At 45.1% G+C, this 19,932-nt stretch overlaps 2 protein-coding genes across 2 annotated transcripts in view; both read left to right on the top strand.

The window, feature by feature from the left end:
• Window positions 1-2,315: 2,315 nt before the first annotated feature.
• Window positions 2,316-19,932, top strand: part of LOC8041044 (transcription factor IIIA) — a 49,538-nt gene continuing 31,921 nt past the window's right edge. Inside the window, exons 1-6 of the mRNA XM_029989522.4 lie at window positions 2,316-2,717; window positions 7,069-7,190; window positions 8,148-8,238; window positions 8,302-8,384; window positions 9,315-9,388; window positions 9,870-9,956. Of these exons, the coding sequence (XP_029845382.2) occupies window positions 2,595-2,717; window positions 7,069-7,190; window positions 8,148-8,238; window positions 8,302-8,384; window positions 9,315-9,388; window positions 9,870-9,956 (580 nt within the window). The 5' untranslated portion in view covers window positions 2,316-2,594. The remainder of the gene's footprint in view (window positions 2,718-7,068; window positions 7,191-8,147; window positions 8,239-8,301; window positions 8,385-9,314; window positions 9,389-9,869; window positions 9,957-19,932) is intronic.
• On the top strand, window positions 10,956-13,565 carry LOC120841008. The gene is made up of 3 exons (XM_040501476.1): window positions 10,956-11,234; window positions 11,307-11,425; window positions 12,040-13,565. Exons 1-3 carry the CDS (start codon window positions 11,143-11,145, stop codon window positions 12,864-12,866), a joined length of 1,038 nt encoding a protein of 345 aa, XP_040357410.1. The 5' UTR covers window positions 10,956-11,142; the 3' UTR covers window positions 12,867-13,565.

Genomic DNA, 19,932 nt, shown 5'->3' with positions numbered 1-19,932 from the left:
GCGAATTTTGTCTGCCTTTAAAAGAGAAATTTGGGACTGATCAAAAGAACTGGTATTCATCCCGTACGACACGCCCGATCATCAAGCCGATTTGCACGAAGACGTCGCCGAGCCGTCGCTCCCTTCTCGTGGCTGAAGACATCGCTCGCGCAAACGTCAAGCACGACGTGTCTACTTCGAGTTGAGTATGCACGCGTACGATTTCTTTACTACATGAGAATGTCGCCAATGCGCGGTGCACCCCGACTTCGACCCGGGAGTGCTTTTGCTAAAGGAAAATTGGCAGCAAACATTCCAACTTAGTTTACCGGCTGAATTATTACTAAGGAAAGAGATTCCCCCGATTCGGTATGCCCCAGTAGCTCAGTGGGAAAGACGTCCGCTTCACACGCGGTAGGACCGGGTTCGGTCCCCCGTTTAACCTTTTTTTTTTTTTTTTTTTATATTTTTTGATGTCTACATTTCTTTTTCTTTTTAAACAATTATCACTGAAGAAACAAAAAAATAAGAAACAAATGTTGTGGACGACATGTCGCTGAATTAAATGGTACGGGATTTCCTTTTTGACACCTGCGAACTCAATGTAATCCCTTTCCACAAAATGCAAGGAGCATATAAATCAGGTAGCGTCCGCTTTCCAAGGTGCCCGTAAATGGTCTACAGGAATTGCAGCCAGCCATTGGTCCCGATCCCTTTGATCTTTCGGAAACTCTGTCGCACAATGCCACTTCTGTTTCGGACGCAGGGCATGTGAGCCAGCTCTTCACGCAACATCTTGGGTGTATTCTTTTCGGAGCCGATCAAAATTCACCACGGGCACTCACTACTCATCTCCAACTCCTCAATGTACAAAACAACTCATCTTGGAGTACAGAACAACGAGCGGAACATACATAACTGCAAAAGAATCGCTCGGTGAACAGTTCCGGTACGCCGCATGTCGTCTGCTACAAGAAAAAGAAGAAAAAAAAAAAAAAAAAAAAAAAACGCACGGTTGGGTGTAGCCACGTAACTTCCGCCACTCTCTCTCTTCTCTCCACTTCTCCGACCTCCGTCGGGTTTCGGTTTCGGTTTCGAACAGTTGCGTCTTTTGGCTTTATTAAAAAAATACGCTACTCTGTTGCAAAATATAAATTGGGTAGTCCTCCGACACCATAATGAAGCGCCTGGCAAAAAATTAAAAAAATATTTTGGGGGGTGTCAGTGTCCCTTTAAAGGACACATGCAAAGGAAAAAAAAAATTTTTTTAGACAGCTTAGATGGAAAAAGGATGTCATAAAACGATTTTACAACGAAGAAACAAAATTTTTAGAGCTATATTTACGGCGCTATACGAATTTGTAGTTGGCGCTCGCGGGAGCCGCCGCTGGTCACGTGGTAGGCCCGCGCGCCGCCGCGCTGCGTCGCCGCCGCACGCTGAGCGTTGTGCGAACGCCGCTTCAACGCGTTTCTCCACGCCGCCGTCGCCGCCGCCGCACAAGTTCGTCTGCTTCGGGGCGCCGCCGCCGTCGTCTGACCGGCGTATCACGTCTGCTTGCGCTTTTTCAGGAGTTTCCTTTGGGCTCTAAAAGTTACTTATTCGTCTTGGTTTTTTGTTATACTTCAAACAAAGATGAATAGGTTACTTCTAGAGGCCATAGGAAGCTTCCGAAAGAGCGCAAGTACCACGTGATAAATATAGACCAGTCACGTGATAAATACAGACCACTTTTCCGCGGTGACCGCGGGCGCCAACTACAAATTCGTTTTGCGCCGTAAATATAGCACTAAAATTTTTTTTCTTCGTTTTAAAATCGTTTTATGGCGTCCTTTTTCCATCTAAGCCGTTAAAAAAAAAATGTTTTTTTTCCTTTGCATGTGTCCTTTAAAAGTTCATGCGCCAACGCTGGGCTCAACTTTGCTCATTGAGATCAGTGACTTTGCTACTCCCTTGAGGATGCGGCTTGCTTTTCGCCCCATAAAGTAACAAGAGGCGGACGTTTGGCAAACAAAATATGTATAAGGCTGAAGGTGACCAAATTTCAGTTGTAGTTCACTGGTACTAGACGGGATTTTTCAAATTGAGCTAAAAGATGCACTCGTCGGGTGAGGTGACGAAGCCACGTCTTATTACGTTTGCATACTCGCGCAGAATTCCGGTGTTTCAGGAACCAAGGAAAGTGCCCAGGCCTTCGATTTGTATCGCTCGAGAATGAGTGTATTGTACATTCGTGAAAAGTCAGACAATCAAAAACGCAAGCAGCGCATTCGGTCACGGCGTGATGGCACGAAATGAAGCTGCTCAATCGAGACCGAAACTGAGTGTAACTATAAAAAACTGAGTGGTATTTCACCGCGATGGGGCGCTTCATTTCAAGATGGCCGCGCCCACGCCGCGCTCGTCCGCCCGTGTTGCTCCTAATCGTGCACGTGCTTCGAAGAAACGTCTGTTGATGAAACGATGAAACTACGCACTACGTGGTGAAATAGAGCAACACTTTTCACGTTTAAGATGGGACAGGTACGCAACTAATCAAGGCGTGTCGACCGTTCGGAAGTGAGACGCATCGATTCAGTCCCCAAGCTCGCAAAGGTCCACCCGCAGAATCTACAGCATGACATCAGAATCGAGCAACTCTTGTAACGTGTCAATTTTCGTGTGCGCGCACGAGGGTTGCGACGCAATGTTCACCAAGGGAACCCGACTCAACTGGCACATGCGTCTCCACACGAACGAGGTGAGCCAAACCAACATGATAGGCATTTTTTCATAAGAGTGGTGGGGCCGGCAAGGGCACTGTGATTTTACCAATATGCTTATCCTGGAATCCTGGCACATCCCAACTGCGCCAAGAAACATCAATAGGTCTCGGAGCATTACCATCTGTGTGTGTCAACGGGCTTCGACACGTGACGGAACAACGACCATGAAGAACGAGAGCGCACCTTAACCATCATAGAAGAAAACCAAGTATTGCTCTTTTCCACCGCAGTCACCCCTGAAGAAGTCGAACTGGCCGCAAAACGTTGGCTCCCGCATTTAGGGTTTGGTTGGTCGTCCTTTATTTTAATAATTCATTCCCCAACCAGACAGACGTGTGTTCATATGTTTCCATCCAAAACAGTTTGGATCTCAATGTGTGATCTCACGCCCGAAGAGCGGCCAAAAGCTTGTGCAAAGCTTGTGCAAAGTATCTCAAGAATTTTCAAAGATCGGGTGCTTGCACACCTCATCATCGATCAAAACTGTACGCACACTTAAAGGGTCCGAGTACAGGCACAAGGCAAGCTCATGTCAATGATCCCTGCATTTTGTCTGGATTTCCTGCCAAGCTGATGCAGCAATACCTTCCACATGTTCAGTTTGTTTCTCTCCTATCCCAGTGTTGGAATAACATTCATCATGTTCAACGCTTGTTTCATTTTACAAAGTGCTTCATCGGAGCCAATGCTTTGTGAACGTCAGATGACCTTCCAGAGGGACGCAAAGTCACCTGGCATGCTTACAACACTGGACTGGCTGGGATGGCTTGTAGCGCCCGCTGCAGCCCATTGGAAGGGGAGAACGCCCTATAGACGCTAGTTGCCGGATTCTGGACGGGGAATTTCCATGTGCCTGATTGCTGGTCAGTGTGCTTAAATTAATTTATTGAGCTACAAATGCGAAAATGTCGGGGCATATACCAGGTGACAGAAATGTTGTTGTGCGTTAGGAAAACCAGCATCTTTAAAAGTTGCGGAAAAATCAAAGAGTTTGTAAGGTATTGTGGAAGGCGAGTGTGTTTTGGATGCCTGGCCGCCAGTGCTCTAAAAGTGTGATTGTCCGCTAGAGCAGTGTTCAGAGGTGTCTGAACACCGTCGCGGTTTTAGTGTATTGCAACACGTGATCAACCTGCACCATGACTACTAGTGGGCAGTTTTAGTGTAGCGTAACCGCAGGATACCGTATGGGGAGGAATTGCGACCAAACGTTTGTACCTTTGAAGCATGATTTTCAGCACACCATTAGCATTGCCATGCTAAGTCTTTTTTAAATTTTATTTCTTAAGGCAAAAGCTTTGCATGTCTCACCGTTCAGTCGACCTTCAAAGTCCTTGAACGAAAACACGTCGGCGACACGAAAGGTACCAAAGCGTTTACGTGACCACTCAGGCAAATTAGGGGCAATGAAATTAAGAAGGATGACAAAGTGAATTAAGAGGAATTAAATATGAAACAAATAAAGAGAATGTCAAAAAGGAGAATGTGAAACAAGCTAAATTGTGTCTGTCTTTAATGCATCGGTGTCAAGTCGTCTTAAGGATAACATAAGAGACCACGTGACTTTCGCCCTCTCGAGAGAAATATTCGAATATGTGGTAAATGGCGCCTGTCCGTATCGTATGTGTGTCTTTTTTCGTTCTGTTTCTTTGCGCCTTTTAACCTTTGAATCGATATGAACCAACTGGCCCCAACCAAAGTTTTCTTATATGGTATACTCCACCTGTGGCAACCTTCCTCACCAAGACTGCCCATTCTAAGCACACCTCAAGATTGGCACAAAGACTCGCTTGAAAATGCTACGAGCATTTCGTGCCACATAGCACACAGGAAAGTAATCCAGAAATTGAAAGCACTAGATTTATATTCTAGTATTGTCAATTGGATTGAAGCATATGTATCAAATAGAACCCAAAGAGTTGAAATTATTGGAAACCTATATGTGCCATTACCTGTAGCCTTGAGGGTCCCTCAAGGCTCTGTATTGGGCCCATTGTTGTTTTTGATATACATAAGTGATATTGCTACCCCTGTTGAAGCGACAACTAAAGTAAAGCTTTTTGCAGACGATTGCCTTCTGTATGCTCCTATAAACAATACTACAGACCAATTGAAACAAATTTGGAAATCTTAAGGCAGTGGTGTGATGACTGGAAAATTCAGGTAAATTTTTGTAAGTCAGCATACATTAACATAACAAACAAAACGATTTGAATTTTTTTTTTTTTTTTATCATGGGGGATGTTAACTTGAGCAATGTGGACAGTTTCAAGTACCTTGGAGCAAAAAATAGGGACTCTAACCAAAAATTTAATAAACATTTACTCGACGTTTCGGGATTGGTTCGGTCCCTTGTTCACGGGTGAGTGACGAAAAGAAAAGAACACGTGTCGCCTAAATGCACATACGTGTCGACAATCGGTCATCGTCTCCCCCGATGACCGATTGTCAACACGTATGTGCATTTAGGCGACACGTGTTCTTTTCTTTTCGTCACTCACCCGTGAACAAAGGACCAAACCGGTCCCGAAACGTCGAGTAAATGTTTATTAAATTTTTGGTTAGAGTCCCTATTTTTTGCTTCATGTCTATTCCTAACCAGGGTGAGGGCTGCCGAACGTTTTCCTTCAAGTACCTTGGTGTCGCCGTCTTGCACAACTTACAATGGCAGACCCACATTGATAATGTTTGCTCTTTGGCATGTCGGAGTCTATGCTTCATACGACGGAAGCTAAATAACGCTACTAGAGACGCAAATTTAACTGCTTGCAAAACCATGATACGTCCTATTTTGAAGTATGCGAATATGGTATGGGGTCCTAATAAGGAGACGGACAAAGACAAATTAGAAAAAACGTTCAGCCTTTCCACTTTGTTAAAGAAGGAAGACCAGCGGAGCTGTACAATGGAAAGTAATGGCCGACCGCAAGTCGGCAAGTCAGAGTGGAAAGGCTGCCGCCATCTATGAGCGACGGCGGCAACCAGATACGTGACTTGCCGCTGTCGCTCATAGATGGCGGTAGGTGTCCAGAGTTCGGTGTCTTCATTTCTTTGCGGGGAATACGATCCTGGGGAAAGTAGCCCTTAACAGCTCCGCTGTAGAAAATTGGCTGTGAGTTTTATTCTTTTTTAGTATAGACAAACAGACTGTGGCTAGAATGCTGAATCCGTGTAGTCTCCAGTCATTGTGAAGCTGGAACAGTTTTTTTTCCCGCTATAATATCCAATAAAAAATTGACCCTGAGTTGTCTCTGAAAAAAGGGTATAAAGATCACAAAGGTTAAATCATGACAAGGTGATTCAACCATACTACGGTAGAATAGATGTTTTTAAATATTCCTTTTTCACACAAAGAATTAAAGTATGGAATGGTCTTCCACAATCTGTGGCAAACTCAACAGATATGTCTACTTTTGAGTTGTCTTTAGAACAGTTGTTTTCCTAATAAGAAAAAGCCTGGATGGATGTATATACTAATATTAATGGCATTGTTAAATTTTTGTGTGTCATGCATTAAAACTATTATAGGACTGTGTATGTTTTTTGTATCCTGTAATGGGCCTTCAAATGAAGGCTGACAGTATTGGAGAAAACTCATGTTTCTTGTTACGGCCTTTCAGCGCAGAAATCGTGACTCCATTCCCGATGTTGCATGAGCAGTTCTCTCCTACCTTCTGGAAAGAAGGAATTTTTTGTAGACCGTACGCTAGAGCTTTGCACTACTAGCGGGAGCTTTTGCCGTCATGTTGAGCACAGATTGTGCTGGCGATTGCAGGACCCGAAAACCGCAGCGTATGAGATCTAGGAAAAGTTGCTAATGAACCCTTCCCTTCATGTAACGCTAAGCGGACCAGAACGAATCCTATTTTAATGCACTCGTTCTTTCCGTGAAAACTGCATGATGCACCAACAAACCGACCAGAACAACAACACCAAGGCCTGTGATTGTTTGTTTGTCCGCGAGAGGATGAGCGCCGTGCTGGAGTTGCGAATAGCTTGTGTGTCTTTGCCGTTTGCGGGAGGATGTACCTTCATAATCGAGCATTGGTCAAAGATTCCACTTGTCACAAGCAGTCGGATGAGAAAAGACATGGTCGGTACGACACAGCTGCAATTTATTCTGGCACAAGAATATTGCTAACATTGAAATTATCTGGGAAAAGCCTAGACCAGCTAAAATAATCAAAGCCCGTGCAATTCGATGTCGTGGCAGTGGTACACAGATTGGACACGAGCATGGCCTTTGTGCCACATTGCTGGCTTGGCGCCCTCCAAGTGGGATCTACATTCTTCGCGTTCCTTCCCACACTGTTCTTGTCTGTTTTGTAGAGGCCCTTTGCGTGCACTTTCGAGGGGTGCTCCAGCAAGTACACCAGGCAGTATCACCTGACACGGCACGTCAAGGCGGTGCACACACCCAAGTCCCAGGCAGAATCTCCGCAAGATCTCAGGTGTGTAACAAAGCATTGCATGCCTCCAGTGGTGAACCTGCATTTGTCTAATGTGACATATGGCAGCTGTAGATGCAGGATAGGCAAAGGTTTTGAGCCACCAGGCAAAGTGAGGTGCTCCTCCTTGTCAGCTTGGAGAAGCCGATGCCAACTGGTGAAAGTGTTGAAGCTCGATGTAAGAGCGCTGGCGAAATGCAAGCTTGACCAGAGGCTGTGTTAAAAAGTCCTGCCAGACCCCTGTAGTACTGCTTTTGTCCTACCCCCTTTTGCTTCTCTGCTCTTGAACCTAACAAGCGTTTATCACTGTTTGAAGCTAGCCAAAGGTATCACCCGCACGACATCTCCATTTTGGCCTCAGAAATCGCCATGGCAACGGGATAGCCAGTAGCACCATCTGTCAAGTTTGCTTGACACATTAATTCGAGCATGTTGACTGAGATGCAGTGTGGTAAGGCAAATATTATTAAGCTTGGATAGAGTTTGAAGACCAAGTCTGCCACAAATGTGATGTGCCGAAAAGGGTATAGTCAGGAGGCGGGAAGAGCAGATGACACCTGAATCCCGTTAGACGTCGGCTGGGCCGCAGGACTTACTGCTTTATTGTTGCATAGTCAATCGTCATGTTACACGAGCAGGAACGGAGTGAACAAAGCTCCGGTTCATCTAGGCAGGATGACAGCGCAGTTCCCTTCCTTTTTTAGTGTACAACCCAGTTTATAAGCAGTTGCAAAGCACAAACACAGAGATGCCGTTATTAGGGACTTCTGTAATCAGTGACGCGTCAGTCTTTCAGGTGGTCGTCTGACGCGACTGCTGTGTCGAGGAGAAACGTTTCTGCACTAACTGTGGCCCGGCTGACGTCTGTTGTTTAACAACTGGGTTGTCGTGGAAACTAGCTCGGACCATCTCCACGGGAACTGACCAATGGTGGCAAGAGAGGGAAAACTCTTTGCTCAGGTGCCCCCTCGAGGAGTGTGGGAAGCAGTTCTCTTCCAAGCACACGCTCTACAAGCACGTCAACATCTCGCACAAGAAGCGGCGATTTAAGGCAAGCACATGCTCTTTGTGGGATTGTTGCTGAGTGGTGCAACTTCTCATTTTGTGCTTGCAGTGCGAGCTCTGTCCAAAAACGTATGTCAAGCACCAGCAGCTGAAAATTCACAGCTACGAGCATACCAAGGTGCTGCCTTATCCGTAAGTGTCCACAAAGAGCTTTCCATTCTTTCTGGGAGCTTTAAAGAGATGCTCAATGGACTATTTCAGGGAAAACATCTCGCCAGGTTGAGACACAATGTTTTGTCCTGACGTCTATCCAATCATTTCTTGACACAGTAGACCAATTATGGCCAAAATATATGCTGCCCAGCCAATTTTCATTGAAATTGGATCAAACTCCATTTTTTCTCAAATATGAAAAAGAAAAAAAAAAAATGGCGCTCTCTCCAGCCTAATTTTTCGAGACGTTTTTAGACATTAAAGATTATCCACGGTGTGAAATGTTATTGACTGCAGAAGGAACCAAAATAACTTGATTCGAAAATGCAAATAGAAATTATTGAAAGTTTTGTGATCCTTCACTTCAGTCACTTAACTGCCAGTACACTTTTTTTACTTGGAGCAAAAACCACATTCCGACACCTTTCAGCATGGGCAAAAAAACCTGATTGCCCTTCTAATTTTGTAAAAAGAAAAGGAAGATTTTTATTGCTCATTCATTCTAAAAGCTAAAATGCCTGCTTCAGACAGCAATTTTAGTCTCGACATTGCAACATCAGCAACCTTAAAAATTTGCATATTTTGCCATTATCATCGTTAAGATTTTCTTGTACTCCATGGACACACAGTTGCGCATTATTATGTAGACTGACGAGCGTGTTGGACACCGAAAGTTGCTAGTTGAAAGAAAGTGTGTCTCATTCTTTCGGTGCATTATTACCATCTTTTGATATCGTGAAACCATGCGGAGAATACTCGCTGGCCTCCCTGAAACCAGGGGGGACGTCCCAGATTGCCACTTCATATATCTCCAAATTGTTAGAGCTGTTGACAGCACAATTGGAGCAATCTGTGAAAATTGGCCAGCCTGAAGTGGTCCTAAGCAGTTAGTGAACTGACTGGACGCAGGTGCACGGAGCCTGGATGCGACAGGGCGTTCTTGCTGCCAAGTCGACTGAAGGCCCATCAGCGTTGTCACCAAGGTAGAGGCACTTTCACCGGTCTAAATTCAATGTCAGGTGCTTCCAATCCCATCCAGGGACAATAGATCACAGAGGGAGCTACGAACCATCCTCTAATGCCATGCGAGCTTGAATTGAAACAAAAGGAAGAACAGACTTTGAGAGTGAATCTGATTGAGTCGGCGGATCGGCTGCTTATCCACTATTTTGGAGTGAGGTCACTTCTCTTCCACTCGGAATTATCATGCATGTATATGTCTCTCCTAAGGTAAAAAGTAGTATACCCACTCCAGGAGTCGCTTATACTTGGAAGTACCTGATCGCCCCAAAAGCAACCTCGCCTAAATCTAGAGTTGTTCATGGGGCGGCAAAATACACCCCCTGTGGGAAAAAAAATGCTTCCAGTGGGAAATTCTGGGTCCCGAAGGGTATTCCCGTTGGCAACCCTTTTTAACTTTAAAAACGACACATTCCCTTCTTAATGGCAATGTTTGTTTTTCAGGCTACAAGTGCACTGTAGGCGGATGTACGCGGGTCTTTTCTAAGTGGAGCCTTCTGCGGAAACACCGTAAAGTGGACCATCAAAAGAGTAAGATGCTTTTCACCGTTATACATTTGGACCGGATTGTTGTACGCGCTACGAGTGATGACGACGGAGGTCAAGTGGTGTCCGCCATCTGCAGATGCTGCCACTTCTCCGTCGACACTCACCTTGTTAGTAACCATGTTGACTCCAAGTCTGTTTCAGAATGAGATTAACGAGATTAAAGGGCCTCCAATATAGCACTTATGCTAGCTGTTTTAGAGAAATGCACCACGCAGTGGCCCGACAGTAAAGAAGTAGAATATTTGCAATTCAGAATCTGACCCCCTTTTGTGTGTAGATCGCCAGTTGAGAGCTGGCCACTCGGGGCTTCTCCACTCACAGTCGTGTGCAATGACGTACAGTCGGACCCCGTTGTAACAAACTAGAATCGCCAGCAGAACTTTGTTTGCTATATGCAATATTCATTGTCAAAGTACACACCGAAATTGACGCGAACGTTCCCCCAATCGAGCATGTGCAAGAATGTGCGCAGCACTAAGACGTACACTGTACATCTGGCACAAGAATATTGCTAACATTGAAATTACCAAGATATCTGGGCAAAGCCAAGACATTGAAATTACCAAGATATCTGGGCAAAGCCAAGACCAGCTAGAATAATCAAAGCTCGTGTAATTTGACGTCATGGCAGTCATATACAGATTTATTTATTTTATTTAGTGGGCATTACACAGCGAAGCAGCGAAAATTCCAGAAACCTGTGGACAAACTACAAAAGAATACAAAAAAAGCACATCTATATCAAGAAAGACAGGGAGAGCACACAAATGCACGCATGAATTTCATCATTATGAAACTATGATTGATCTAACGCTGTAAGAGCTTTTTTGAATTTATCTAAGTCCCTAAGCTGTACTATGCTTTCAGGAAGGTGGTTCCAATCTTTGGCTGTTTTAATAGAAAAGGAATTGGCCTTTTGCAGAGATTGTTGTGCGCATGCGCAAATTCTGAGAGAGGGGAGGAAAGGGAACGGCGCCATGTTTGGGGGCTCTCTCCCGACGTCCCGCCAGTCCCGCTCATGTAGCCCGACCGACTGCCGCCGGCATCGTGCTGTCGCCATGCCTCACCGCTGCTCAGCCGTAGGTTGCACCAATAGCAGCAAAAACGGTTCGAATGTGAGGTTTTATAGGTTTCCAGCTGTCTCTTTGCACCCAAAAAAGCGTGCGAAATGGATCCAGGCCTTGCGGAGACAGAATCCGGACGGTACGTCTTGGGAGCCAACCGTGAACTCACGTGTTTGCGGTGCCCATTTCGTCAGAGGTAAGTGAACGTGCCGAATTCGTAGAAACTAAATGTTACTAAGACGCCGTTTCTTATGTTTTTACTGTGCAGACGAGCCTTCGCGATATCCAGATCACCCAGATTTCGCTCCGTCCGTGTTTGTTTACACGGCACCGGGTACGGCCACAAGTGCGCTCGCACGGTACAACAGGACAACGAAGCGACGGGAGGTAAGGCTCTCACTACAGGCGACTCATTATGGTACGTACGTTATCGTTGCGAAGAAACGACGAAGCACACGCGAGCCGTGGAAATAAGTATTGCTTACACGTGCGACCTCGTCCAGAAGCGCGAGCTCAGAGTATCGGTAAATGCTTTCGCTGCACGAGGGTTCGTGCAATGGTCTGGTAATGCTCGCGCTTTAGCCTTTGCTTTAGTAGAGGGGCAAGTTAAAGGCTTTCAGAAAGAACTCCTTTATAGAATCGGCGAATCGGCTCGCGATCTCGACTCTGCGCGTGCCCCTCTGCACGCACAGACTCGTCGATTCTGAAAGTCCTTTCTGAAAGTCTTTGCTTGCCCGTCTGACAGAGGTATAAGTTGAGACGGCGAGGGTAGTTTTCGAAAGCAGTTAAGGTGGGCGACTGCTCACGCACACAAGATATTCCGCAGAGCCACCATCAAAATCATGTCTGTGCCAAAAGTGAAAACAACCTGCGCGATAGAAACCTTTAAGGGGGGTTTCTTCAGTCTAGCAAGTTTGCTCTGATCTCAACAGACACGCTTGCATCTGCATTCGTCTCTCTTCACTGATTCTTAATCTATTTTATTTTGTGCTGTATTTCAGGAGCTATTCAAAATGTGCAACGTCAAGCCTCTTCAACAAGCCCGACTGTATCACTAGACAGTCACGGTGCTGGTGTACCCATGAATGAGGACCAGCAACCTCTTGTGACAGACGAGGACCTACTTTCTGCTCCGACAGATGGAATCGACTGTTCTGCAGCTGTTGTCGAAGAAATACCTAGTGATGTACTAGGAGAAGAGACAAGTTCTGAAGTAACGCCAAATCTGCCAAACGAAGAAGTTGCGCTTCTTCATGCCAGGATCAAGGAACTGGAAAGTGATGTAGAAAGGGAGAGACAACGAAATGGGCTCCTGGACCTTGAGTTAAAGAAATCGCAACAGAGTAATGAAAACCTTGCTAAGAAGTGTCTTGAAATGTCCAACCAGACACTAAGTTTAGACAACGTTAGAAAAGGCAAGCACTTCCTGTATTACACAGGCCTAACAAGATACGAAGTGCTGCACAATCTGCATGACCTTGTTGTTGCAAGGTACCCCGAAATTTGCAAGGGGAACTACATGCGTGCCCAAGAAACTGAGGAACAGCTCCTCATGGTTCTTGTGAGGTTGAGGACGGGCATGCCCTGCAAGGAAATTGCTCGTAACTTTGGACTCTCCGAGTCAACTTTAAGCCGCACCTTCTCACGGTGGATTTTTATGTTGAAAGACACACTGAAAAGTATTGCGCGATTCCCGAAACTTCATAAGGTCCAACGCAACATGTCCGCATGTTTTCGAGAATTTCCCGATACGCGCATCGTGCTAGACACAACTGAAGTCAGAATCCAGAAGCCATCCGGTCTGGAAGCACAAAAGAAAACATTATGAGAAAATTAGCGCAAATACAAGGAAGGATGAACGTTAGGACAGGACAGGAAAGAAAACATTCTCTGGCTACAAGCACTCGAACACAATGAAATGTCTAATCGGTATAACACCAGACTGCTACGTTTCATTTGTTTCAAACCTGTACGGCGGAAGCACGAGTGACCGTGCCATCGTTGCAGAGAGTGAGGTACTCGACATGTTGGAGTGCGGCGACGCGGTGATGGTTGACAAGGGGTTTAAAGTGCATGACCTCCTGCCAGCAGGCGTCAAGCTGTATATTCCCCCATTCCGCATTGCTGGGGAAAAACAGATGAGCCGCAGCGACGTTGTCTGTACACGAAAGGTGGCACGGGCAAGGGTGCATGTGGAAAGGGCGATACGGCACATAAAAGAGTTCCACATCTTTGACTGCCCACTGCCATTAAACATGGCAGACATCGCAGACGAAATATTTATAACATGTGCATTGTTGTCTAACTTCAGGGGTCCTCTGATCCATGGAGCAGAGCAAGCAGGGTAGTTTTGTAACTTCAGCTGACCGTGACTGTATGTAGCGACTGTGACATGTATGCTTCTGTTTAAGCTAGGACAATAAACAAAAGGAGAGCAGTTTTGTAACTTCAGCTGACCGTGACTGCATGTAGTGACTGTGAAATACATGGTTCTGTATAAGTCAGAACAATAAAAAAATGATTTCACCGTCAACCTTGCTCGGACATCATGTATTTTAGACACAGTTCCAAAAGATAAAGCAGGCACTGTTAAGAATGCACAAAGTTTCCTATCTTCACTTCAGTTTCCTGATACACACTTTCAAGGTGTCCAGATCACTGTCACACACATAGAACCCATCCTTGTACTTCAGGTAGGGCACATAGCCTCTTCCAACCGTGTGCAGGAAGTTCAGCCGCTTGATGCAACGTGTGATCAGCTCGGGCACAAGGGCAAACCGGTAAAAGTACTGCAGGCCAGGTAGAATGTCCTTCTCCCAAAAACCCTTGTCAAAAGGCACACGTTCCACTGAAACGGACTGCCACAAAGGACCATTGTTAGTCCACACAACAAAATCGCACCACTGTGCTCCAACTACTGCCATTTGCCCCTGAACTTGGAAGTAGTAGGCGTGTGTCTCCTTCAGTACTACACTCCCATCCACAATGTGGCAGCAGAAGTCATCAGAGTTGCAGGCTTCCGCTGGTGTCATTCCTTTCTTTGAACGGGGACACTTCACCTCGAGGAGGCCCTGGTCACTGCCCTCGAACACAATGCGGTCTGGTGACACTGCAATATACGAATAGTCTTTGTGGACATGAAGGCCCGTCTCCTCAACAGCAATGTTTCTCCCCTGACATGCCATGAAAGTCACATACGCAGAGACAGCAACTGGCTCGTTGTCTATCCCGTACTGTCGCGGATCCCCGGGCTTCAGGCTATGTGCTCGTGGATACAAAATGTCTCGCAGAACTCCTTCGGGACAAACACAGTGTACGATGCGCAGAAACATTGATGCCCCAAGGCGGCCTATCTTTTCTCTTCTCCAGGTGGGATTGACTTGCTGACCCACTGTAGACTTGCACACTGTCTGTCTTTCCCCATCACTTGTAGGAGGAACAGACGCCACGTAGGACCTTGCGATATCCATGCACCTTCTCGAAAGCAGGTCTTCAGTGTCCCCTATAAGGCGGGGCTGATTTTGCTGAGGTGCCTCTACTGCGTAACGATTCCACAGCAACTTCTTCAGGATCTTGTCAGTGAGGAGCTTTTCCAACACTCCTGAACTTTGTGCAGCAGGGGCTCGGCGCTTGGGTTGCTTTGGCGTTGTCTTGTTAAGAACATGTTTTCGGAAAGTGATGTCCTTTAGTGCAGTGGGCATTTTTTTTTGGCTGGAACAGAAAAAAAGAGCTTAGCATGCTCTTTGCTCACTTTGATCGCATGCAGGTTTCACTTAAAACAGGCGAGTGTCCCTTCACTACATGCCATCTTATTTTACTGGGTTTCCAAAAGATTTCAGAAATATGTCCAGCTTGCCTACTTTGTGTATGGACAGCTTTTACTGTGAATAAAGGTATCCCTAACACTGCTGAACTTGCACAAGCTGTAGTTTCGTCGTCAAAACTTTCTGCTGTTACTAAGCTGGAAAGATTGTCAAGGTCGTGCCTGGGCTCTACATTCAGATATGCAGTACACCTCGAAGCTTGTGCCATGGTGCTTGGCTGCAAAGCCGAAAGATCTTTTTGTGCAAGAACGGGAAAAAAAATATACTATAATGTTTAGCCTCAAAGACAAACGATACTCTATCATAACATGTCATGACAATACCAGCGAGCTGGTACACTCAATCTGGGGCATAATGGTTATTACCCTTTGCTGGTGCAATCCACTGGCACTTGACATCTGTCGTCGAGGGCTGCTGGATGTCAGCAAGGGCAAACATCAGGCCAGCGACATGCTGGCATGTTCCACTCAACCTGCGCAGTTGAAATTTTGAGAGGATTAACAAACAGAACTCACAACAACATTTGAGCTTATTAGCATTATGACCATCAAAATCTAAATGGATTAGCATCTTCACAACACGGTAAAAAAACAGTAAGTGAGGAACAAAACATGCTTTACTTGTACTGAAATTTATACCGTTACACTGTCCGTCTCAAGAGGATTGGCGACCACCTTTATTTATTCATAAATGCTGGCATTAGGCACTGACACAGATGTGTGTATTTAAAAAAAAAGAAAAGAAACATAAAACAAAACGCCAATAACCGCGCGTATAGGGCAGAAATGTGGTCTGTGTACGCCGATCACGTCATGTTTTTGGCATGCATATGGCTAAGTTATAAATCAGAGCACTAAGCACGGAAATGGACTCACCCTGCCACACAGTCGCAATAAGCTTGAACAACTTCGGCGCTCGTTGATAGCGAAAGCAGCTGTTTGTAGTGGCCAGGCTTCATTGAAGGCGCGCACAAACTCCGCACAAGAGAGATAGTCGGGTCTGGATCGAAAATGTTCACCATTATCTTCTTCACGTGGCATTCTTCCTTGAAAGCCCAGCCTTTCTTCAGTCGCTTGCACGACTCGACACCGAAGTGACGCTCGACTGACTCCGTGTCGACGGTAAGAACCGATGTGGCATCGGCGGTCCATCCATCCTTGAAGGCGTAGAGGCGAACGAAGTCCTCCGTATGGTAGACGGTCGCCTTCGTCAACCCTCCAGGGTCGTCGTCGGCCATTCCGCAGAAGATATTGAGCCGAATCGATGAAAGAAATACACGTGCACAATGACGGAAGGCAGACGAACGCTACCCGAGAACGAAGGTTAACACAGCGAGAACTGAGGCGCGCTCGGACGGCGGAGCCCTCAGAATAGCTTGGAGCGATTCCCGCGAGGGCGCGCCACCATCGTGTCAAAACTCTGAAAAAGGCGAATTTGCAAATCAATCTGTATTTGGGCGAGGATATGACGCTTGTTGGGTGTTGTTAATGTGACTTGAAAAAGTGCGAACGGAGCGTGAAGTAAGGGTTCGGTGACAATGTGTGATAATATCGGTGAAACAGTGACAATCTGGCAATTCTTTGACAGTGATTTAGCAATGGCAGAGCCGCACGTTTCTTCAGTAGGGTGACGCTTGTAAAAGACGGATAGTCGTAGTATACGAATCTTACGGAACGATTTTGAATGGCTTTCGAGTCTTCGATAAGATAATTTTGGTATGGATCCCATATCGCTGCGGCATATTCTAGTTTGGGGCGGATGAGTATTGTATAGGCGAGCAGTTTCAGGTGAGGAGGAGCGAACTTTAAGGTATGTTGCAGATAACCAAGGGATTTATTTGCGGTTGAAATTATACTGTTTATATGGATGGACCATGAAATGTCTTTACTAAAGTGCACGCCTAGGTATTTGTAAGTACTAGTTGCTTGTAGGACAGAACTACCGATGGAGTAATTATAAGTAAATGGATTGGTGCGTTTATGAAAAGAGACGAGTATACATTTTGAAATATTTAAGGACATCTGCCATTTATTGCACCAATTTTCTATAACTGAAAGATCTGCCTGCAGTTTTACTTGGTTATCATGACTGTTAATTTTGGAATATAAGACAATCATTGGCAAAGAGGCAGATGTTATTAGATACACAGAGCGGCAAATGATTAATATATATTAAAAAGAGAAGAGGGTCAAGCACTGTGCCTTGAGGCTGGTGCTTGTGTTAGAGGGGGTGCTATTTACAAGGACAAACTGATTTCTGTTAGAAAGGAAGTTGTTAATCCAGGATAACACGAATGGGTCTAGGTTAAGCAGGGCAAGTTTAGACACCAGTCGGCGATGCGGGACTTTGTCGAACGCTTTTTTGAAATCGAGAAAAATTGTGTCTGTCTCTGTGTTATTGTCGAAATTAACATGTAGGTCGTGAAGGAACCCGGCTAGTTGTGTTTCACAAGATAAACCCCTACGGAAACCATGTTGTGAAGGGTGTATGAAGTTGTTACGCTCTAGGTGATTTATAATGTTTGCGAAAATTATGCGTGCCAAAATTTTTGATGGCACGCTTGTCAAAGATATGGGCCAGTAATTATATGGTGAAGACCTAGAACCGGATTTGGGGATTGGAATAATCTTACCTAACTTCCTCTGAGCCAGGACGTGGCCTGTTTCGAGTGATTGAGAAAACAGTAATGTGAGAATGATGCTGCTTATCACCTTTGTGTTTTCAGTATTTTGGAGTTGATGTTGTCTGGTCCAGCAGCTGATGAAAGCTTCATATTGTTAATCACATTGACTCTGCCGTTGTAGTTAACTATTATTGGAGACGTAGTTTCAGGAATCACTGTGTCGGTAGTAGCTGGAGGGGTCAGGCTGCGCTCTTGCGTAAAAACGGAGCAGAAAACGTTCAACTTATTAGCGCATTCACTGTTACTTAAGGGCTCATCGGAATTATCATGTAAGGTGATTGAAGTTACGGCTGAAGGTTTTACAGTTTTCCAAAACTTTTTGGGGTTATTCTTAAGCATACTGGGTAGGGTGGTTCCAAAAAAGCACTGCTTAGCTTTGCGAACTGCATTTGTAAAATGTTTTTCTGCTTCATAATGGGGAGGCGCGTAGAAGGTATGTTTTTTGTTTTGGCTAATCTAAATAAATACTTTTTTTTTGCTGTTCATTTTTTTAATTGCACTGTTAAACCATGGGGCAGATGGTTTGCTTTTAATGGTAATGGTTGGTATAAATTTATCTACTAGCTCGTTAAATTTTTTACAAAATAGGTACCAGTTTTCATCGATAGTGCGATAGTGAAAACCTCGCTCGTATGAAAGATAGAAGTTTTCGGGTTCTCTGTTTATGGCTTCGAAATTCCCGTGGTCATAAAGTTTGATTTGCTTGGTAATGGATTTCTCGTCCTGGAGACATAATTTGAAAGTAGCCAGAATTACTTTATGGTCGCTTAGTTTTTTAAGGTAATACAGGGATTGTAATTTGCTTGGGTTTGTCATGAGTATTAAGTCTAGTATGTTCGAAGTATGTGCAGTCTCTCTTGTTGCTTGCGTGATCACTTGATTGAGTTGGTAGTTTTGTATACAGTTTAAAAATTCATTACATTCTTTAGGGCTGACACGAGATACATCTGACCAATTTATGCGTGGATAGTTGAAGTCACCGCAGATAATAAATGGTGCTCTTGGGTACTTTTTATGCAAGTAGTTCTTAAGCGTCATTGAATTGTCTTGCAAATTCGGAATCCTGCTTTGGCGGGCGGTAGCACGCACCTAAAACGATAAGATTATGTAGACCTTCGCATGCTATCAAGACCATGTCTAAAGGGCTGTCAACGTCTACTCTATGATAAGGGATTGAATTTTTTATCGCGATGAGGATGCCCCCACCTCTCGTTGATGTGCGGTCTTGTCGATATATTCGGGTAGGAGCGGGAAAATTTCCAAGTCTGTGATAGCAGGCGTAAGCCACGTTTCTGTGAGCATAATAATACCATATTCAGATGACTGGATTAGATTGCATATTTGTTCTTGGTTTGGCATGACAGTCTGAATGTTAGTAAAAAGGACTGAAAATGAGCTGTCATTTGTGTTGCAGTGCGTTTTATTCATGCTGTTACGAGGACGGGATCCAACTGGGGGTGGTGAAGTGCATGCGGCTTGTTGCTATATTGGAAATCTTTCTGGCACCCTCATTTCAGTTGTATCGTATTAGTATGTTTTGTTTCCGATAATCAGCTTTTTGTACCGAAGTTTGAAAGGGGCATTTTGGTCGCGGGCAAAACGTAATAATTCTCTGCGCGTTATACGAGTCGCTGTAGAATAGTCTTCCCCAACGCTGAAGCTTGTGCCCTTAAACTTGGTGCAGTTCGACAGTACCATTTCTCTGGTTTTAAAGAGAGTAAATTTCACGACAATTGGGCGATGTTTGTTTGGTTGAACCTTTCCCACTCGGGTGCACTCTTTCGATTTCTTTGGGTTCGATCGACAGGCCAAGATGATCCTTGCAAAGATTAATTATTAGATCTTCACTGTCATTCCACGTTTCGGAGGGACCTTCGGCAATGCCATAAAAAACAAGGTTACAACGGCGTGATCTGTCCTCAGCATCGTTCAGTCTATCGTCGACGTTAGCCAGTACACTTGATGTTTCGGTGGCTGACGATAACAACCTGTCAACGTTGGAGCGGATTTCAGGGATAGAAGAACATTCGGTTTCAGTTGTAGTGATACATGTGCTTAATTCAGACAGTGTTTGTTTGGTTGCTGCCAGTCTGTTGTTTATTGCTTTTAGCTCCGACATAATCAAAGCTTGGCCAGCCTCCAGTTTTGTAAGAATTGCATGAATGGTTGTCTGGTTGTCCCCACTACGAGTATGTGGACCTGGGTTTTCTTCGACGTATCCTGATTGCAGTAACAGCTCGCTAATAACATCGACACACATGAAAAACAAAGCAACAAGGCACCGAGGGCTCGGCAGCTGTACTAACAAGCGGTTTCCGCTTTTTCTCATTTCATTTCATTTCATTTATTAATCCTTAAGGGTCCTCTGTCGAGGACATTACATAAGG

This window comes from Ixodes scapularis, unplaced genomic scaffold (genome assembly GCF_016920785.2).
Source record: "Ixodes scapularis isolate PalLabHiFi unplaced genomic scaffold, ASM1692078v2 PGA_scaffold13__105_contigs__length_92229423, whole genome shotgun sequence".
In the NCBI taxonomy this organism is placed as follows: Eukaryota; Metazoa; Arthropoda; class Arachnida; order Ixodida; family Ixodidae; genus Ixodes; species Ixodes scapularis.
This window is presented reverse-complemented; position numbering and strand designations above follow the sequence as displayed.